General features: G+C 36.0%; 1 protein-coding gene across 2 annotated transcripts; it reads right to left on the bottom strand.

Annotated features, from left to right (window-relative positions):
* Positions 1-968: 968 nt before the first annotated feature.
* On the bottom strand, positions 969-23,031 carry LOC135691104 (E3 ubiquitin-protein ligase AMFR). Of its 2 annotated transcripts, none has more exons than XM_065208864.2 (15): positions 22,611-23,031; positions 20,641-20,733; positions 19,678-19,842; positions 18,749-18,901; positions 13,200-13,240; positions 12,722-12,854; positions 11,328-11,461; positions 10,683-10,793; positions 8,875-9,039; positions 8,000-8,022; positions 7,416-7,510; positions 6,422-6,550; positions 5,717-5,789; positions 5,336-5,516; positions 969-1,709 (listed from the first exon to the last, which is right to left on the bottom strand). In XM_065208864.2, the coding sequence occupies exons 1-15, from the start codon at positions 22,773-22,775 to the stop codon at positions 1,544-1,546; spliced, it is 1,827 nt and encodes a 608-aa protein (XP_065064936.1). In that variant the 5' UTR covers positions 22,776-23,031; the 3' UTR covers positions 969-1,543. The 2 variants fall into 2 exon arrangements, with proteins under 2 accessions (XP_065064936.1, XP_065064937.1); XM_065208865.2 differs by having other exon boundaries at positions 974-1,709; positions 5,336-5,504; positions 22,611-23,030.
* Positions 23,032-23,551: the final 520 nt, after the last annotated feature.

The following is a 23,551-nucleotide window of genomic DNA, read 5'->3' as shown; positions in this document are numbered from 1 at the left end:
CTGATGAAAAGCTTAATTGTGTTGAAAATGTTTGCTGTTTTCAAAGTCATCTTTGAAGATTGTGGCATGGAACTGGTTCGGTACCTTTCTTCCTCTAACAATTGAATATTGATAAACCCCATCCATAGAGGTACTTTCACGAGAAACAGAAGTTGAACAGATACTTGATGATTGCATAAAGCGTGAAAATTGGAGTTGCAACTTAGAATTATCCAATACTACACACCAAAGAGGAATTAATGGACTGGAAGATTTCCAAGGTCAGGAGAAAACTTTTTGAAAATAATTCAAGAAAAATTTTCTCTATAAATGAACAAATTACCTTGAATCAAAGCTGGTAAAGCCATGTCCTTAGATTAGAAGTCTGCTGACCTAGAACTTTGAGCCAAACTAACTTTTAACTACCTGCCATTGACTGAAGATTTTGGAATTGAAGAGCAGTTTTTTGCCATAAGTTTGCATAGAGCTAACAAAGAGGAAAGGAGCAAAAAGGGTCCAATGCTGAGGCTAAAAAATATGTGATAAGAATATGGTTAATCAGTGATCTTGTGTTAAAAGCAAATTGACATGTTAAGGCAGCTAGGCAAATAAATACACACTTATTGAAAGGTATCAAAATTGGTTTGTGAGTAAGAAACTTAAATAGCAGGATAAACATTGTTCTGGTCTTGATATATTGCATCTAACTTTTTGGATATTTAAACATCTAGATTGACATTCACTTTCCTGAGCAAAACCCGCATCGTAAACTGCTTTATTTTACCCTCATATAAATTGTTTACTGTCTATTTTCTCTAACACAAAAAGCACAAAGCTGTTGTAATTAAATGAAGATTTACAATAACTTTTACAGTTGGGACTCGTTCAAAATTACATATAACACATTCATGGTAGGTGGGAGCTAAGCTGGCTTCTTGTTGCATATATGAAATTAAGGTTAATATCCTGCTCAACCATGGTAAAGATGTGATTAGAAAATGGTCATTAAAAATGATATGTAATTTTTGAACGAGTCATTGGATAAAGTTAATTCAAAAATTCTATAAATACATGTATGTATGCATATATTATAAGCAACCCCGATTTATATTTAGGACTTAACAAATTAAATACATAGCTCTATCAAATCAGAGATTTTCAATGCAAACCTTTTCTACGTACTATATCAAGAATACAGATGATACAATTCAGGTCAAATTTGTCTTATTGACAAAAAAGTTATCAACAATGTTTTGAATAAAACTGAAAGCTTTTTATAAGTCTAATGAATAAAATATAATATAAGCAATCCTCATATACAAATATTGAGGTCCTCATTATGAAGGACATACCACAGGATGTATATTCAAATAATGTTTGCAAAGAAAAAACCGCAGGACTAGGTCATAAACCTTTCAACATCCACTGAATTTTCATATATCTACTCGGCTCTTTTTTGGATCACTAGTAGTAAAAAGGAGGGTATTGGATGTGCTTTCCTTGCTTTCTTCATTATAAGAGAGCTAGACTAAAGTTCAATGCTAGCATCATGCTTTTTGCCAGCTTACTGCTGTTCTGCCACCGACCTTCTTTCTATTGCTTCCAACACTCTTGCTCGTCTCTCTTCTTGGTCTTGTACATTTGAAAGGTGTGTCCGACTTAAGAGGTGTGGAGACAATACTTCTGTCTGCGATGAGGATGAATGCTCTCTACCCATGCTTGTAAATCGCCTAACAGGGAAGACAACTAGTAAGAATCGGTTGCAAAATTGCTCTTAGCTTTGGCTGCAATCAGTTAAAAACCAAATGCGACCTTCCTAGAGAATTGATCCTACAAAATTTGGAACATGTCAACCCCAAATGCATCTGGAGGAACCGCCCCACCCTGTATCTTATACATGAAAATGGTTGAAAAATCAACAGGAAAAGAATATGAGTCAGTTCCAACGTCAAAAAGTTTTTACTTCATATCCAACGCTTCTTGCATCTCACAAACCAGATATGTAAGCCCCATTGCTGGAGAGCTTATTGTTGAAATATTTCCAACTATTCCTGTTTACAATTTGCAATTGCTTAACGACTGATTGATTTATGTCTAAATGCTTATATTCTAAGTAAACTCTTAGACATTCAAAGTTGAAGTTAAATGGTACAAGCTAAATGCTTTATGAATAAAAATCATAATGGGGAAAGAGGAGGGGGTGTTGCTGGCTGCGCGAAGAGTGAGCCATCTGTAGCTCCTCATTCACTTCTTTGTTATAAGGTTTTTGGTTCATTTGAAGGAAACAGAGGACCTGAACAAAAGAAAATATCAACCCTCCTTTTATGAGAGAGATTTTCTTCGAGCGTCATGTTGTTCATAATTTGAGAAACAATAATGAATTTATGCTACCAAGGGTAAGAACAGCCATTTACGGATCCGAAACTTTCAAATATAGAGGGCAACGTCTTTGGCTATCGTTACCTCAGAACATAAGGAATGCTCAATCTATCAACGAGTTTAAGAAAGAAATTAAAAGCTGAAATGGTACCAATTGCACGTGCAAACTTTGTAGGACGTTCGTACCACAACTTGGATTTTTGTAATACTATCGTTTTGAATTGGTCCGATTTTTATAAAAGTACACTTTTAATTCTGTTTTTAATAGTTTACTGTATGCTTGAAATTTTAAGTATTTAATCTTGTATGTATATATTTGATGTAGTAGTTTTAACAGTTGGCTTGGATTAGCTCATTTCACTGTAAATAGCTATGTAGCGCCAACTTTAAATAAATTTATTATTATTATTATATATCTATTGTTTATTTGAGTTAGTGTCTACAAAATAGGGCTCAGTACTGCGACGCTTGCCCCATTGCTACAGTGTGTGTTTCTTTATTGCTTTTTTCAGTGAATGAGTCATGCATTACGTTAATAGGTTTTTTTGCATTTTTCTCTTTAAAAATAACTTCTATTGTCATAGAAATTAGATTTTTGGATTTGACCAATCAGAACCGACCTTGTAAAACTTCTACAAGACCCAAAGTTATGAGCGGACAAAGGGGAAATGCCTACCTTGAAAAGTTTATTCCCCACTAAAAATTCTCATTTTAGCCATTTTCAAAGTTCACACCATTCAAAACCAAACACGAGTGGTGACACTAGCCAGAAGTGAACCAGAAGTTTGCGTGTACATGGTCGATGCAGTGTAATACTACGTGGTCGATGCAGTGTAAACGAAAGTGGGTTCAACCTGGGTTCAACCCAGGTTAAGGTTAACCCAGGTTGAAAGTTTTATTGTAAACAGGGCCTTTGTTATTAAGGGCATAAACAGCCCAGCCAAATTCAACCTCAAGTGAAAGTTTGTGATGCTGTAGGCGATCCATTACGACGTTGTGGACGCCCCAGAAATAGCAGATGCTAATCATTGACACTCTAATTACCATTTATATCTACTAGTTACGTAAAGCACACACAGATTTCTGTCTTGTGCTTTTGAGAGTCAGCAGTCAGCCATGGGCGGTTTTGAAAAACAAAGACTGACCTGCAATATTATCCGTTTCGGATTGACGTCATTGATTTTGGATTTCGCTATCTATGAATCTTTCTCAAAAATGGACTTCAGAATTGAAATCTTCATTTTCAAATTAGTTTATACTGAAAAAATCATGTTGTTTGGACTGTTCAGTCGCGAGTTACCTTGTTTTGAAAATTTAGATATTTCTTTAGATTTGTCCGGAATTTGCTGCTGCAGTGACAAAGTTTCACAACAGCAACAAATTCATGGATTAATTCGCGGTCTGACGGCCCAAACAACTTGAAATTTTCAGCACAGACTACCTTCAACATGAAGATTCAAATTTCATGATCCACTTTTGCCAAATGTAAAGATAAAAATTGCCCGGAACAGAGAATAACCGACTGCTAACATAACCGACGAAGCTGAAGAATCCGGTAAGGATAATCCGATTAACGTCATGTCATACACATCGAGGAATTCTTTGACCGCATCAAAGAATCACAGGTCGTCTAGCGTCAGGGAACGCTCTCCTACAAATATGACTTCCAGCAAAACATGATACCTGTCCGGATTCTTCATGCACGCCAAAATAACCTGCAGGAGCGCAGCAATAATTTTGAAATGGTCTTTAAAACTTCCATGTTACATGCCCTTGCTTTAATGTTTTTAGCTGAGAAGAGAAAAGGATGGGAAATGGCCCGTTTATCCAATGTCGTTACAATGCTAGCACTAGCAAAAATCTTTAAAAACCGGTCATCAACCTGGTTTTAGAGGCACTGTCCAGTGGCGGATCCAGCCAAAAATCTGACTACCGCCGAAATGAGATAGAGGGTCGACCACACCCAATTCCTGGTCACACCCGGTTTTCTAAAATGATTATTGCTTTTTATAATTTCTTATGTAGACCATTTTCAAGAGACAAGTGGTGCTTTACTGAAATTATGTATCCTTACAACAAGCTTGAGAAGAAATAAATAATCTTATTCAATATGGATGGATATTCTGAAAAAATTTACGGCATTTAGCCAAGGAACACCATAGAATTAGAAAAAAAGATACATTTGGCAGAATTTTGAAGTGTCGCCTAAAACTCGCATTTAGTCGCACAATTAGTTATGAAAATCAGACCTGTTGGTAATTATAAGTTTAAAGAGCCAGATAAAATTTGCAATTATTGAGAGCAACTTTTGTTAAACAAAGAATCATACTTTTGGCGAACATTGTGGGCCTGACTTTTAATCCTGATGCCTTCTTAAATTTTAGAATATTCGAGTCTTAATATTCTTATGAAATATATTCCTACGAATAGTTGCGTATTGTACGAAATAATGGGTCACATCGGCTTTGAAGTTACAGTTTGCCCACTTGCAGAATATGTAGGCATCCCCCCATCTTTCTGTAACGTTTGAGTCGTGTTGAGCGGCAGTACTACTCAATCCCCCATCTGAGCGGTAGTCAATTCGGTTGTTCATTGGTTGTCAACAAAATTTGTATGCATCCCCCCCCCCCAGGTTGGCTGTGATTTCTTTTGATTCGATTGGTCCAGGCAGGCTGACTACCGCTCAGTGCAGCTCGAATCCGCTCTACAACGACTCAACCCCCCTAGCTAGCAAGCCATGGATATCTGTCTTACATTACCGATTGGACACCTGACACTAGGTCCATTGTATAGTCAAACCAATCGGGATTAGCACCTTTCCACACAGGTATGGTACCGATATCGTGTAAACGGATGGCCTAGCAACCAAAGATATTAGCCAGGACATTTCGATGGATTAACTTAATCTGGATACAGGATGAAAAAAATAGAAAAAAGGAGATGTTTCTTAGAAAAAGCTTCAAAAGAAGAGAGTCACCTTCTTGCGTTGGCATAGATCTTCTGACGCCTGTTGCTAAAAGCCTGTTGCCTTCTGTCTGCATCTTCATAAAACTCAGTGCAACTATCGCTAGTGTCACTGGCAGTTTCCAGTGCTGATGCACTGCTTGTTTCAGAGATTCTTCTTGAAAGTTCGCTTTTATTGTCGTCTAGGCAGAAATCTGGTTGGTTTATAATTATTAATGATAAATGCGTAATATCCAATCAGCGGAAAGTGAGCAACGATGAATTAAAATAAGAGTTCAATGACGTGAACCTCCGCAACAAAGGAATTCAAAAATTATCCTAAAGATAAAGGTCAACATATCGTCATCAGGAAGACAAGCAGATCTGTAACAAGCCAGAATGGAAAGCGAATTACCTGAAGGCCTTTCTTCTGACGGGGTTTCTGTTGTTTGTTCGTTGTTGGAGATTTCATCTGCCAGTTCAGAGCGCTGAAAAAGTAATTAAAAAGTCAATCTAGCTCCATAAAATATGCGATATGCATAATTATCACTAAATTTTAGGGCTTAAACCGTTCCCAGACGGAAGTCAAGGAAATTCACGACCCCAATTACCCAAGCGGCGGTTCGACTGAATATTTGGAAAACTGCATGATTCTGCCCCTTAAGGCCTGTTTATATTAACACAATCATCCCACCTTTAGCCATAAAATGGCAGGTGGGATGAAATCATCCAGCTTCGGATAAATCGTTTCTCATATAAATACATGATAGAAATTACAAAGCTTTGTATAGGAAGCCTGGAACTCACCTCCCAGCCCATAGACTGAAAGGTGGGATAATTTTGCTCATACTAACAGGCCCTTACAATATTGATAGTAAGCTCGTATTTTTGTTGTGTTACGACGGGTGTTTTTTCATTAGGAAATTCCGAAAAGGTGTACAAAATATTTTTAACAAAGTTTTTCCCTGAAAATGTATAGGACGAGATTAATTATCACTAATATACAAAATTCATACATTTCACACGCTACAGAAAAATATATCGTTGATCAGCATTAATCCTTCAAGAGTTCGTACAGTAAATTACAGCTGCAAAGATGTAAACTTGATCCGTCACTCACGTCACTGTTGAAAAGAATGTTTCCTTCCAAAATGTTCTCTGCTGTTGCTTCAGAGGAATGGGTCCGTCTGACGTCATCGAGAATAGCATTGTATGGTATACTTGGAAACATAGTGTGAACCTGCAGGGCCTGAAAATTTTTATGATACAGTTGAATAGGAAAGTCAGCAGAGGACAAGTGCTTACTTTGTTTAGTCGTTATAAGGACAATTAATGAATGACAAGGAGATGCGATTCAATCAATGAGATGCCGTTCTGCAAATTTCAGACTTACCGTTGCATAAAAATTGAAAATTGAAGCTACTGACGTATCAAACAATCATTTAAAATATGACAGACTGGTCAGAATATCATTTGAGCCAAGATAATACAATGACCTGACAGAAGATCAATTCATAATTTATTTTTTCTTCAACTCTCTATGATTAATTAAATATTTCAAGACAATGACTTATCATGCTATGAACATTGAAGAGGGAGTTTGCCCTCTGAGTCCAAAGGTCAAAACTTCCTCAAGAGACACGCTTTAGAGAAGTACGAGCAAGAAACTGCCTCGAGAGACAAGTCCTAAACCTTTGTAAACAAGAAACCCTCATGAAAAATCTGTTTAGTAAAATAGTAGTTTTCATCGTTTTTTAAGACAAAAGCGTCTGTTCTAAAGTTAGCTGGACTTTGGACTGTTGTTTGATATATATACAAGCGTAGATTTGTATGTTCTTGTTCATTATCGCTGAGTTAGGAAGACAAACTTGAGGTGAATGAATCAAAACTAGAAGCTTCTCTTGTGTTGATATGGACGAGACCTCTGAACAAAAATATCAGATAATCATTCGAAGACCCTTTCATCTAATCATTTGCAATCGAGAATCAGACTATCATTTCATTCAAGACATATCTTCTTGCAACTACTTAACTTCTGTTGTTGCAAAAAGTTTCCTGTTTTTAAAGCGAAAGGCTGACTGACCAGGCCATGATTTATCATTAAGCTTTCATACCATTTCTTCCAGTTCCTGGTCTGACGTTTCGTCAAGATTGCCTCCATGAAATACCTCAATTGAGAAGCTTGGGAACCAGTTGGCGATTCTTGTTCCTAGAAAAAAACATTACATTATTTTTTCACTCCAGAAGGGGGCTCAAAATAGAGGGTGTATATTTTGCAAGGGAAGGGGCTTATAAAAATTGAAAGTTGAGGTGTCTTTTTGAGTTTCAATTTGCTGTCCAACAACGAAAAATAACTAGCAAAGTCTAAGAAATAGTTATATCTCATGTTTAAGTGTGTAGAGGTTTGCTTTAAAGGGGGATTTGATACAGGGGGCCTTACTAGAGAAGGGAACTTTAATAGAGAGGGCAGCTAAAAATGAGATAGATTTTACAGTGAATAAGACTAATAAATAAGCTTCACATGAAGATCTTTGCGCAGTAGATTTTTGAAACTTCTTTCCTGCATTAACATTCCTTTACTGGAATTGAAATAATTTCAAAATAGCGTAATAGTACGTTATATATCAGTATCATCGAGTTATTTCTTGCTCAAAACCAACAAATGCATCACAAAGCAAAAACTGAAAGATAAACTTACCATCAAAATGAAAAAAGTGATTCCTGAAAACAAAAACAAAACATCAACTACTTTCATTCGCTATTTATATTAACAAAACACAAATGCCAGGAGCTTGCACAAGCTGAACATCGTCTATTGTAATGAAATATCATAACAAAATCTTTTTTTACAAAGTAGAAAATAAGGAAGAGCATATATTCATTAATTTTCCTTTCATTTATCTTTCGTCCCTTTCCTATTCTTTCAAAATCACTTTCATCCCCGTATACACTGTTCCTCTCTTCCATCAATTTCTTTCGAGGTCCTCCTCTCATTTTTCCTCGGATAATTTCCTTACCTGTTTTGATAGATAGCTTATTGCTTTCTGTTTTTATCTTTTTTGCATTACATTTTCATTTCTCTGTGGCTCTCCCTAATTTTCCAACCGATTCTCTATTATTCCCTCCAGTCTTTTGCCCTTCTCCTTTTCATTTCCCCTTCCACTCTACGTATCACTTCTCTAGACAATTACAGCAAACGAAGACGGTAGTGGAACTTTTTGGCCACTCAATCTGTCTTTGAAAAAATTTTGTCTTTTGGCTTTTGGATCCACACACGGCAGACTTTTGTCTTTAAAAGATTGTCTACGAAAATTAAACATGTTTAATTTTGAAGACCGTCTTTGAAAGACAAAAATCTCTGTGTTTGACAACCGCACACGGCAGATTTTTGTCTTTAAATGGCAAAAGACAACAATCTTTGTCTTTCAAGGACAAAAATCTGCTGTGTGTGCGGTGGGTTTTAGTAAAACAGTCATTCTTAAACACTTTACTACATTGGAGTTAAGATGCTATAGCTCACCTGGAAAACAGTAAACGGTCCTTAACATGATTGTCAATTAGCTAAAAACATACCGCTGGTTTCCACGGGCCTGTATCTCTGCAAACTGTCTTTGATCAATATCACCATCCAAAAGTGGTTGGTTCGTACTTCGCTCGGGCAGATCCATCAGTTCTGCAAGGGACATTCTGCAAGTTGGGCAAGATGTATCCTGTTGAAGCCAGGAGCACAGGCAAGACCTAAAAGCAGTCATTCGCGATCAGTTAAACTCACTACCCGGATCATTTGAAATCAGTTTTAACAATCTACATTCTTTCCATCTTTTTTAAAAAGTTTGAGCTCAAAAACCCTCGTAATCTTTGGGAAGTTTTTCTAATCTATTCAGCATAGAAGCTTACAACAACAAGGTACATAAAACACTACGTACGAATTACTAAACCACACTACAAGGACGGAATTTGGAAAGTTGGCAGCCACTAGGCAGCAATACAACAGTGGGGTGTTTTGAAAGTGGAAAAAAATCATGGGATGTCCACGTGCTTTTAAGCATCATTGGGGCACAATCACCCACCATACCATTTATATAGGAAATTTAATTCTGACAGATACTCCAATTTTCCAATAATTGACACCCCGTTTACACTGTGACGGATAAATTTTATCCGCATAAAACTTGTTCGGGTTGATTCGCGTTTACACTGTGCCGCACAAATTCTGTCCACTTTGCCCTCCCGTTTATACTGTGCCGGATAACTGCAGTCACGTGACCAAAATCGGGCACAGAACGTCCAAAACGAAGTCATCTCTGGGCAACAAAATAACAGCTAAATTCCCGCCAACGTAAAAATACTTAATTCCTCTTCAGATTCGTCTGCTTTTCTTCAGACGAAGTCCGAAGATATTGTCAACACAAATTAGGCAAAGTTAGTTTTAATAATTCGTTCTCTGAAACAAAATGACGCTGAAATAGCGAAGAAAGTGGGGAAAGCTGACAAGGATGCCAATTTTACGTGGACTAAGGAAGATGCTGCACTTTTAACACGAGTATTAATCGACAACAAGGCAGCCAAGATGGCGAAAGGTCTTGATTGGAAAACAGTGAAAAATAAATAGGAAGAAATTGCCAATCGCTTTCGAGCAAGATACTATGTTAAAAAAATTAATCCAGAAAAAACCGTTTACATTGTACCACATAGCCATCCGAACTAATTTAATCCACTTCCCTAGGTGAACTAATTTTGTTCGGATAGCCGCTCTCAAATTCGTGCGGATAGCGTGGGTCTAGTGTAAACGCGACGCCTATCTGAACTAATTTTGATGCGGATAGAATCTATCCGGCACAGTGTAAACGGGGTCCAATTACTTTGCCCGTTTTGTTGGCAGATATTTCATCCGATGAAAAACCGTGCCACTCCCCCTTTCCCACAAAATGACTCAGCCTTTGTAGAATAGCTTCCGGGACGTTTGGCGGAGTTTGAGCCGTAAATTGTTGTGGTAAGGCCCTTACCATGATAGTTCATGGAAATTCTCACAAATAAAGAGGTAAACAGTCTCAAAGTAAAACTCCTGTTTGTTAATTATAACGGTCTTTTGCAAAATACGATGAAAATAAAATATCATCCTTTGCAATCATCATATACTTGGACATTTTAAAAGTCTTTACAAAGAAGCTAGTATCTATTGGTAATTACATGAAATAACTCTTTTCCTATAATATCTTAAGTGGAGAAATCAAAAAGGGCAGAGATATCAAGACAGCTAACGAAGTCAGAGGCTCTCTATTTCTGATCAGCATAATCAATTGTGAACCCGTTCAGATCTGATGCATTAAATATCTGGCTCTAATTTAACATAAGAATTAGATAATAAAATTGTTGCTTACTGGTGGAAAATGTGGGAGCATGGGAGTTTTCTTGCACTTTTCATGCCATCCCAGCAAATTGCACAATTATCCTCGAACTGAGCTAATTCGTCTTCATCTACCAGGGCGAACCTAGCAATTTAAAACAAGCTATTTATTTAGTAATGAAGTCCAGATTAAATGCAGCAGCTTCTGCCTAGCCAAAAGTAAATAATTGTGTGTATCTAAAATGGTGGAAGCTTCTGTTATTAATGCCTCACTGGTTCGAGAAGGCTTATTTACCAAGATTGGTCAATATGAAAACCCTCTAAAAATGTTTCCTTTCTCTCTTTCTTTGTTTTACTTTAAAAACAAAGGCAAGGCTGGTGAGCTCTGGAGACGAATAAACTTTACAAAGGCCAAACTTGTTTGGACATAAATAAACACACTGCTTTATCTATAAGCTCCTGACCTTATCAATTCATACTTTTGCACACACATGGAGTTACTTTACATAACGTACAAAGCCTCTCCGCATTAATCAGATCAATGGCTGGTAAATGGGAATCAAAACGTTCAAATCTATTACAAGACAAACTGGCTCCAACACCACTACAAAAAATGTCTTTTGGTTCTCGTGTTCCAACATTTTAATGTTAAATATTTAATGAAACAAAAAATACAAACCTTTCTTGCACGTTTTTAATTATTTTTCTGTATCTTTGATGTTTTCTTAGTTTTTTCTTCAAATCAGAAAATATTGTTCGAATGTTCCAATAAAGGACGAGGCTCGCCATGCTTAAGAATACATTCGACCACAGCTGCAGAAATTAAATTTTCGACATCAGGTTAAGCTTATCACAAGGCAAAATAGTGCAAATTTAACATCAAAAGCCATTGCACGAAGATGATAGCTTGTGTTTGCAATTTCGACTTCAAATAAATTAGAGCAGCACGGTTGTTCGAAATCGGGTCTTGTAACATTTTCAACACCATTCTTCTGTTATCGAATGTTGAATTTGGAAAGACACAGTCGAAAAATTGGACATAAGCTGACAAACTAATTGAAAAAAGACTAACTGATGAATTTCGTAACAGTCAACCAGATATAATCTTTTCACAAAATCAATAAATGAACCGGGCTTCCGTTGCTTTGAGAAAAATATCCCCAGAGTTATAAAGGTTAAAGGCAAGTTGAGAATTAGTTTTAAGCAACATGTCCATTGTAAAGTCCAACCAATTGAAATTTAATTTCTCTGCCAAAATGCGTCGGGACATGGTGCCTCTAAGAAACAAAAGCAATACCAATCTCACACATAAATCACTCATTGTTACTGGCTACACGTCATCGGGCACAAAGATGCTAGTCTAGGGTCATAAAGCATCAAATCGTCAAATATTTTCACCTTTAAAAACGTTGAACAATTATTTTTGGCTTAAAAGGAAGTTGGATTTTATTATTCTGTACAGGGAGCTATTAAATTGAAAATGATGCCTTGGGTACAAAAGGTGTACCATCAATGATTGAATATACTATTACATTTCCTTATTGATGTTGTTCGTACCATTAACAGACCTTTCTTTGCTTTAAGAACTCGCAGCCGTACTGCTTCTGTGACTATCAATCTTATTGTTGTAATAGCTCTTTTATGTCACTTTTGTGATGTTAAGCTTAGTAGATATTTAATTTTAATATTTTGATAACATTCCTCGGCTGGGGGGAGTGTACAATGATGATATTGATTTGATGATGATGATGATGATGATGATGATGATGATGACGATGATGATGATGATGATGATGATGATGATGACGATGATGATGATGATGATGATGATGATGATGATGATGATGACGATGACGATGATGATGATGATGATGATGATGATGATAATGATGATGATGATGATGATGATGATGATGATGATGATGATGACGATGATGATGATGATGATGATGTCAACGTTGAGCAAGTAGAATATACCGTTGGAGAAAGGCCTATATTATTACAAAAGACAAATTTCTAATTCCGATTGTAAGGCTCAATAAAATGCAAAAAGTATTCTGAGATATATCTCACCAGCATATGAAGATGATGAAGCAAATCAATGCCATGAATGAGGCATTCAAAGAATAGATCAACATAATATGACAAGGTTGTTTTGTTTTCCCAATTCTCGTCACGAGCTAAATCAACCATCTGAATCATGTACCTGAAAGAAAATTTAATTGAAAGTTAATTGACAATGAACCTTAATACACAAAAGCAACATCTAATGCTAAATATATTGAGAAAATGGAACTTTTGTTTGTTCTACAAGTGGATATGAATAAATCCTAGCTTATTGATGATCATTTTGACGTTTTATACTCTGAAAGGCTTAAGACAAAAAAGCATGTTTTAAAATGTTGGCTTTTTCTAGGACATTATTAAATTCTGTATCGCCAATATATGGTCTGCAAGAGGTAATGAAAGATAAATGATAATTGACAATTGAATGGCAAAAGAAAAAACATTTGCTTTGAATGCTAGAAACAATGACAAAAAAGGTCCTTACTTTGCAAGAATATGTAGACATTCCAACCCAAGAAGAATACACTAAAGAAGAATAAAAATATCAAATATGGGTTATAGAACAGCTTTAGCAAAATTCAGTACAAGCTGTGTGCAAGGTAGGATGTAGAAGGTTAAACACGGACGCCTACTGGTTCCAGTCAGGCAGTCTTTAAATTTAAAAAGTAGTTATCCTTAACTTTGAAAATGTAAATGTTGCTGGGCTATAAAAAAAGCTGTAGATAAATTTATGTTGCAGAAAGTATTCAAATAGAAATATATGTAGAAGCTATGCAAGGCCATCAAGGTGAACTCACAGTGGAGGTTAGGAACAGGGTTTTGAGAGAGACAGTAGCTCAAAACTATATCAGAATTGTTGAAGTTTTAAACAGCCGTTGAAATATAATAATTACCATAAAACCAGCTACATCCAGAGCATCTATTAGAATGCTACGAAGAGCATCTTGAAAGATAAACTACAGTTGAACAAACATAACAAAACAACTTATACGACCAGAATATAGTACTAGGCCACATTCAGCGTAAGGGCAGTAAAGCGTGTTCACAGCATGACTAAGCAAGGCTTAACTTAAAGTGTCAATCAATGATACTATGAGTCAAAACATGATAATATTAAATGTCTTGTCCCTCCCACTTGACAAATGTATATTGGTATATTAAGCCAAACAAAATAAATATTATAGCAAATAATAAAAAGTCATTTCATTATGGTTTATCAGTTTATTCAACAGTCTATTCCCATCATTGAACGCAATTTTTGAAATCTTTCTTTTGCAAGTCCTTTAGTCAAATCCTGTTGTTCTGTAGGACAATATTCAAGCATGATATTGTTCTTTTCAATTGCTTTTCTGATATGATGATACCTTATATCAATATGTTTTGTTATGTTCGTTCAACTGTAGTTTATCTTTCAAGATGCTCTTCGTAGCATTCTAATAGGTTATGGGCCCAGATCACGATTTCTTTGTCGGAATTGTATCGGTATTTTAATACAGTTTACTGGAAGCTTTTTGAAGTCTTGTCGGAATCGATCACAATGGCTGTTGCAGGGGACATCAATTCCAAAACAGAAACGTTAACTGGTGAGAATTATCACAACTGGAAGTTCCAAATGAAGATGTATTTAATCGGTAAGGATCTGTGGGAGATAGTAACAGGTATTGTCCGAGACCGTATCTGCACAAGAACAGCGAATATTAAAGAAGAGAGAAAATCAGGCCTTGGCATGCGTATGTTTATCCGTGGCAAAAAGTCTTCAAATTTACGTGCGATCTGCTAAAACTTCGAAGGAAGCATGGGACAATCTTGCTAGTCATTTCGAAGAGAAGTCTCTTTCAAAGAAAATATTCTATCGAAGAAAATTGTATTCTGCGCGCAGGAACAAAGGTGAGAACGTGATTACCCATATAAATTACGTTAAAACTCTTTCGGAACATTTGGAAGGAGTTGATGACTCTATCGCTGAGAAAGATTTGGTGATAATTTTGATAAGTAGCCTCCCTGACGAATGCAATCATTGAATAACAGCTTTAGAAACGATCGCTAATAAAATACTAACGTGGAATTAGGCAGTGGCGGATTTAAGGGGGGGCAACTAGGGGCAGTTGTCCCTCCCTCAACGAGGTGAAGCAAGTTTGGCACCCCTTTTTTCGAAATTGTGCGCCCCCTTTGAAGAATGAGAATCAGGTGAAAAAGTTTCTGAGACCGATAGGTTAATTTTTTTCAAGAATTACCTGAAAGTTATGTTGTTTATTCCGAAAATGTATCTGAAATTGTTGTATATAGCGTACTCTTGTCACCAATTTCGACAATTTTTCAGCGCCTCCACTACCAAACTGCCCCTCCTTCAGATTTGCTCTGGACCCGCCCCGGGAATTAGGTTCGCGGTAGGCTTATTCATCAATCTGATAAAATGCAGAATGGAAGTGCACAGGCTGGAAGTAGTAACTCTACCCAGGAAGCTTTAAAGGCAGTCTGTCCCTTATTGTGCTCAACTTGATTTTCAAAGGAGTGAAATTCACGCACCGTTGAGCTTGATCGAGAATTAAACGATTTAAAACCAATCAGAGACAACTTTGATTCCAGAGCTTTTGAATCAAATGGCCGTTGTAGTGAAGCTGTGGCTAGAAAAAATTGTTTCCTGTTTGGTTTGTGCGACAGATATGCTAACAGCAAAATGGAAATGCTTCCATTATCATCATTCATTTCCAGTAATTAAATCTTCTTGCCATTCCCGATAGCTTTTTGCTCGCAGTTTCAAATGTCGTCCACTACCGCAGCTAGGCCAGCCAAAGCAAGCATCGTAATCCGTTAAACGTTAAGGCGGGACGACCTATTGTTCATATTAGCCAATCATTGACGGGACAAACTGCCTTTAATAAGCAGTAGAGGACAAGATCAGAAGAAGCCTATAAACTTAAAAATGGTCAAAAGAAGCCGCCTAACGCCAAATTTGCGAACAAGGTTGAAAAAGTCTCCAGGAGGTCTCCGGAAGTTGCTTTAGCAACAGGAGGTACCAGCATGGAAGGTTAAGAATAGAGGATTGACTCAGGAGCCTCGCAGCACATGACGCCAAACAAAAAAGGAATGGTGGAATACGAGAGTTTTAGGACTCCTGTAAAAGTAAAGCTTGCTGATAACAGCACATTACTTGCCTATGGAAAAGGTATAGTGGCTTTATTTGCATATGATGGAACACAAAAGGTTAACGTAACCCTACATGATGTTTTGTTTGTTCCAAGGATTCAAAACAAGTTATTGCCTCTGCCAACAATGACAGAAAAAGGGGCTGAAGTTCAGTTTAAAGGACAATATTGCAAAACAACAATTGATGACAAGTCATATACCATTGGCAAAAAATATGGAAAACTGTATAAACTTAACTTAGAACCAGTTCAGAATTCTTGTTTTGGTTCTACAGCTGATGATGACAGAAGTCAATCAATATAGCACTATCGGTTAGGCCATTTAGGAGCTGACAACATGAAGAATGGTTGATGGGATGAATTGTAGCATGTCTGAATTAGTGAGTGAGCAAGTATGTCAAGGTTGCCTCATGGGAAAGCAGCATCGCGATGCATTTCCGTCATCAACTCGAGCAGCAGAAGTATTGTCAACAATACATAGTGACGTTTGCGGACCAATTAACGTGGAATCAATTGGAAAGTCAAAGTACTTCGTAACATTTATTTATCGATGATGCGTCTTGGTATACCCACGTTTATTTCCTTAGGCACAAAAGTGAAGTGCTAGAAAAATTCAAAGAACTTGTAAACTGAACAACCAATGAGACTGGGAATTAAGTCAAGATACTTCGTACCGATAATGGTGGTGAATATTGCTCCAAAGAATTCAAAAAATACATGAGAGAAAAAGGAATTCTACAGCAAACAACGACTCCAATGAATCCAGAGCAAAATGGTGTTGCAGGGCGAATGAATAGGACAATTGTGGAAACACCTCGTTCTATGTTACATAATGCTAAACTACCAACTTCATTTTGGGCAGAAGCAGGTAGCACAGCTGTATTCTTGAAAAACCGCAGCTCAACAGTTGCACTTAATAAGCAGACACCATTTGAATGCCGGTATGGTGAAAAGCCAAATGTGTCAAATCTTAAAGTATTTGGTTGCATAGCTAATGTGCATATTGTTGATAAATATCGTCATAAATTTGATGCTAAATCGAAACAAGCTATATTTGTTGGCTACCCAAATGGAACAAAGGGGTATAAGCTTTATGATCTTAAAGCTAAACATTTCATTCGCAGTCGTTATCTTCCCAGAGAGAGACTTTCATGACTTTGATACAACTGTCTTATCAAAATCTGATCATATATGTATTGAGTTTGATGATGAAATTAGTCCAGACGTTGATGGAAATGTTATAGAAGAAGTGAATCATGAAGTCAACCACAATATCTTGCCAGTGGGAGCAACATATGAGGAGAACTTTATGAGAGAAGTTGCAAACTTGCAAGGTGCAAGAACACATTCTTCTGCTAAGCTGGCTGAGAAAGTTAATGAAGAAAACGAAAACTGTTTCATTGCTGATATTATAGCAGTTGAAATTGATGAGCCAAGAAAGATCCAGGATGCATGGACTGGAGAACATGCTAGTGAATGGAAAGAAGCTACTGATGCAGAATACTCATCATTAATCAAAAACAAAACATGGGACTTAGTTCCAATCCCAAAAGGAAAGAGCATTGTTGAGAGCCAGTGGGTAATCAAAGTTAAGAGGACTGCAGATGGCTCTGTTGACCGCTTTAAGTCTTGCTTAGTAGCTCAAGGGTACTCACAAGCTAAAGGAATTGATTACCAAGAGGTTTTTTCACCTGTCATTCGATACTCTTCAATATGCTCATTACTTGCATTGGCAAACGAGAACAATTTATAAATACATCAAATGAATTTAAAAACAGCATTTCTTCATGGTAATTTGGACAGTGAAATCTACATGAAGCAGCCTGAGGGTTATGTTAATGCTGATAAACCAAATCATGTATGCAGGTTAAATAAAGGAATCTATGGTCTAAAGCAGGCAGCACGGTGCTGGTATACTGCAATTGACTCATTTCAAAAGGAAAATAGATACAAATGTAGCACTGCTGATTCCTGTCTCTACATAAAATCTGAGAAGAAAGCTGATGGACAAGTCAACTTTGTCATCATTGCTCTATATGTAGATGATCTTCTCATTGTGTCAAACAGCAATGTCATGATAAATGCAGAAAAGAAGCCTGGGAATACTGGGAATACAGAGCAGCTAAGACACTCATGATAAAACAATCAAAATATTTGGAAAGTATTTTGAAGAAGTTTGATATGGAGAACTGCAAGCCAGTATCAACTCCATTAGAGCCTGGTAAGAGGTTTGTGAAACTACAAGAAAATGAGACCCCAGTTGATGTTCAAAGTTACCAAATGGCAATTGGCTGTTTAACATCTGCAGCAACTGCAACTCGACCAGATATAGCAGCAGCAGTGGGAGTTCTTTCACAATTTATGTTACACCCAAGCAAAGAGCATTGGCAAGGAATAAAGCATATATTTCGCAACATAAAAGGGACTGTGAACTATGGTCTTAAGTTTGAATCCTTCAGTAAAGTTTACTTGGCTATTCTGATGCTGATTGGGGTGGTGATTTGTCAACAAAAAGTCAACATCAGGCTATTTATTCAAATTTTGTGGTTGAACTGTTACATGGAAAACAAAGAAACAATCAGTTATCGCCTTATCATCAACTGAGGCAGTGTACATAGCTTTATGCTCTGCTACACAAGAGGCAGTCTGGCTGAGGAGATTGCTTGAAAGCATTGGTTTTGTGCGACAAGAACCAACCACAGTCTATGAAGACAATCAAGGAGCTATAGCACCCTCAAAGAACACAAAGAACCATGCACAAACAAAACACATTAAGGCATCATTATATCAGCACCAAAACAAAAAAATTCAAATGATTAAGTATTAGGAAATGATTTTTCCACAAAATGTGCTTCAAAATGAGAAACAAATATTTTTATCTTCCTACCTCAGCGAGCATAAATCCAAAGATGCTCCAGTTATTGGCAAAATTTGAGTAATATGCAGCAATGGACATGCAAAACGTGGATGAAAGAATAGAAATCACAAGGCACAAAAGCTTTTTGTGTGACTTGCGTAATGCGCTTGGAGATGATAAAATCTGCAAATGATGATACAAAATATCAACAAAATATAACATTAACTTAAATGATATACATAAAACTACAAATAATTAACCAACACTAAAAAGAAACTACACTTTATGTATGTGGGGCCTCTGCATTCATCAACGTAAGCATAGGTGACAACACCATAATAGGCACTGCACAATGTGTTCTAAAACACAGCTGTCATTATTGATTTACTGATTCTTGTTGACACTAATGCAATCTAACTTGCATATTATTATAGCTTTTCCATTTATCAGAAAGTGAATAATTCCAGATTTTTTAAGAGAATAAGATTTAAACAAAATATCTTGACAAATGCAGACCTTCCTGAAAATGTTAGCTGCAAATTTTCTTTCCTAAGCCAGAAAATCTATCAACAACACAAATTCCTAATTTGATGTGTACTTATATCATTGGTTTATTTACTTAAAGAGATATTGACAGAATAATTTAGATACAGGATAAAGACAGTTAATTGACAAAATTTAAATGATTAAAAAAAATGGCGGCTCCAGCCTGGGATACGTGGGGGGACAAAAGGTGTGTCAGGGACCACGCCCTTTTGGGCAACGCCCTTTCCCCCTGTTTAAAACATTTTCTTTCAGAGGAAACACCTTTTGTCTCTCAAGAGATGCCATTTAAATGTGACGTTCTAGATAGCATACACATACCCCCCAAGTTCTCTCGCAAAGTTTGCAGGGACTAGTCCCCCCATTCCTCCCCGCAGCTCGGCCACTGATTAAAAATTGTCAAAATAAAAACTTACAAATTCAAATCTATCTTTACAAATTTGGCCAAAAATTTTCCAGAAACCAACCATGGAGAACCAGGCCAGCCAACACATAACCTCTGTAACTGTTTGTGCATTTATCACACCAAAAACAAAAATAAACTTGTAGAAAATGTAATTCCAAAAGCTTTCTTGTAGATGCTAGAAAGGAAATGAAAATTAATTTGACAACTTTTAAATTCTGCTGAAAAATAAGTGAAAAATAATAATTTGTAACAGTAAGTTGAGAAATGATTCATGTGCCAACAACTTTATTCGGGAGAATAAGTGCATTTCAGTAACCTACAATGGCAACAACCCCATATTTAGGCTTTCATTACTTGACACAACTTGACCATTAACAAAATCAGCTTATCCCAAGATATACGATTACAAAACCATGCTAGATGATGATAATTTTACACAATTATACTTTGAATGCTAATAGTTAGAATTGACACTAGAAGACAAGCTATGAAAGCCAGGTGTTCAGTTCATTTCAGTTCAGTTCCTTTTACTATAAATTTCACTACATACAAATAATCAAAATATTGAACATACAGGCCACAAATTATAAATACAAAATAACTATAAATAAAAAAAAAATTGGCTATACGAGATTAAAGAATTTTTATGAAGGAATTTTTAAGGAGGAGCTCTCTAAATAGCTAAGCTAATCGAGGAGCAGAGCATCCCTTTGTTTTAATGTACCAAGGGTGTTAGTAATCCAAGGAGTCCTATCTTTTTAAAATATATGATTTGAAAACTAGTTTCTTCATGTAACTTAAATTTGGTGTAAATGTAATTTCAATAGCACATGTTACTATAACATTATTAACTAAATATAATAACTATATTAAATATAATAACTATAAGTCTATGGTAAGTTCAGGTTTCTAGCTAGATTAGACAATGAAAATTAAAAGGATATGCAGATTCTTCTTGGAGAAAAAATTTTACCTGTTCCTCAATAGCCTTCAAGTCTCCAAAAACAAACCTCTGAATGATTTTGCCAAAAAGAAATAAGCAACAATAAGCCATATTTACACTTGACTGAAAAAAAGAAAATTTGACATTCCTTAACTTTAAGTCAGGATAAAAAGATTCAAAATTAATTAGTACATAATATTTCTTTAAATATGTATGTTGCATGCGTTGCAAATGTAACAAGTAAATGCTCAAAACGTTGTGTTTTTAACAATCAAACTATTATATTTTCATTCTGGTACTAAATAAATTTGCTAACTATAATATTTCTTTGTCTATATACACTCACTTCCTAACAAGAAATATTTTTAAGAAACTCATCATTGATGTTGCAGCACTGGAAGTGTTGCATTGTATTTCAGGATTTTGTTCTTTAATATCCTACTTGGATACCCAATTTTCAAAGCTGGCTGGCCTTTTCTGGGCAAGAAATATTTAAAATGGATGATGCACAAGAGAAAGGTGATATCTTTGACAAATAATGATTTCAATGATTTGATAAATAATGTTGATTAAATAAGAAAATAATGATAGAGCATTAAGAGTTATTAAAAATGAATGTGAATATAAAAAATTTCTACAAATAAAACATTAAAAAAAATTATAAGCAAGGGATCATCAAAATATATCATGTTTGTCCCAGTTAATGGAATAAGAAATTTCTTATTCCATTTATAGGTTGTGGTAAACAGGTGTTTTCAGGATTTCATTTGCCTTTGGTGTGATAAGTAGTTTTACATTACTTGCACTGCCATGGTGTATAACTCACTGATGCCATAACCTAATTTCAAAATCAGAATGAGCAAGATAAAAAAGGAACTAAGATGAAAGCCATACTAAAATATCAAATTCCTTGAATTATTTCTTGAAGTTTTTTTGGTTTTTAATCTATATTTTTGTCGAAAAAAAATAATCTTATCGATATGTAAGCAAACTCTGTGAGGGTTTTTCCTCAAGATGGTAGCGACCAAAACAAAATAATTGATTTCTGAGCAGCATCTAGAAATAATGTTTTATCACAATGATAGGAAAAAGCTATCATAAAATTGCTAGTATCATTGGATGCACAAAGACTGCCGCTTACGAGATATGCAAACAAATCAACAAACAAGAAGACTAAAAAATTTTTCACGGTCAAAAAGGGCAAGATCTCTTGCGGCACCAGTGTCTGAGCGTTCCACCCTAACCAAATTTGCATCAAAACTTGTTTGCATCATTATGCAAAATTGCATTAAATGTTCATAAACAACTGAAGTTTTAAAAGCTGTCGATAAATATTGCAAGGAAAATGATAAAGAATTGTGAATGAACCCTTGTACTGATTGATTCCAGCAAGACTTGCAACTTGGTAAAGAGTTACTGTGACTTATGGTCCTGAACTGCATGATATGTCTGCTTTGCAGGAAAGTTTTTGATCTGTCACTTTACTTTAAAAATATTACTATCACTAAGTTAAAAAGTCGTTATTGTCAGCCTAAATTTGTTTTTGTCTGAAAGTGCAATCAATCTTCTAACTGTCCGGGCACTTTCATGAGGGGGGTGTATACCCTTGGGTAACGCCTCTATTTTCATCATGACTTTTGCCTTTAACCAGTAAACCTTCCTTTCCCAACTTAACAGACAATTTTATTTGATAACAGTTGAGGCTTAATATACTACAGAGGGAATTTGTGGAGCAGGAATTCACAAGCAGCTACCAACCACGGCAAATATACAGAAGTAGTGTGCAATCTTTATGTGCACAAGCCAAACTGTACACATGACGACCCTCAATTACGCGTTATTGTTCATGGTTTTTGCTTGTATAAAAGTTCAGAATTTAAAAAACACATCATTTTAAAAAATTAATGAAAGAATGTCGTAATGACAGACTTTTGAACGAGAAACGTTTATCTAAAAGATGCGTTGATTTGGGTCAAAATAGACAGAGGTCATCATCATACCCATGCACAAAAGCCATTCCTCCCAAGTGAGCTTACAATGTCTTCATCTTCGTCATGATCTTTGCTTCTGATCGAAAGCAGTCCCATAACAAACAGTGAAAGACTAAAGATGGTGTATGACTTCAAGGATGGCAATGGCAAATGCTCTGACAGGAAAATTGGCATTTTGATTGATCTTTCCCTTTCTCCTATCAAAGCCAACTCGATGATATAAACTTAAAGACTTATTAAGATTTCTTTGTTAAGCCATCAAGTTGTACAGCAAATAGTCCAGAGAGTATTATGCGCAAAATTTTCCATTTTCATGGTTTCCCTTGAGTCATTAAACCATGTTTATAATTTGAAGTTAGAAAGCAAGTTGAACAACAAATCTTCCGTTCCTCGCCAGTGTAGTACGTAGTACAACAACAACTCACAAATGCAGCGTCGCAGAGGTCGACAAACATCGCAGACCATAACAACAAGAAATGTTTTGTTTTTTCTTGAAATCAGCAAAACATACTTATTGCAAGAATGTAGTTTTCTTTTATTTTCTTCTTCATCTTGTATGGTCATTCTACATACGGTGGCTTCAAAAATTTGAACATGAAATGCCAAAAGTTTCTTAAAAGTCTCATCATCTTTTGAAACTTAAACAATATCGTTTTTAAAATTTTCTAGAGCAGTTAGTAAGGTCTGTTTTGAGAGAAGATTAAAAAATGTTTTTTGAAATTCGTTGTTCTCATTGTTATCATTCTTTCTCTGTTTAAATACCATTTTTGAATTGCTCCAGGGCCTCGCGGTCCAGTGGGCCTCATCAAGTAATGAATTCTGTTTATTTGACATGTTTAATCGATTTTGTTTACGTGGGAGCATTTCATAGTGTTCTTTGTGGTTAAAATTATCATAGTGTTTCATAGTATCATAGTATTTTATAGTGTTTTTTCATATGTGGTTAAAAT

The sequence above is a fragment of the Rhopilema esculentum genome, chromosome 4, assembly GCF_057945365.1.
Source record: "Rhopilema esculentum isolate cy_ngs chromosome 4, ASM5794536v1, whole genome shotgun sequence".
Lineage (NCBI taxonomy): Eukaryota > Metazoa > Cnidaria > Scyphozoa > Rhizostomeae > Rhizostomatidae > Rhopilema > Rhopilema esculentum.
The sequence above is the reverse complement of the archived record's forward strand: the minus strand, read 5'-3'. Positions and strand labels throughout refer to the sequence as shown.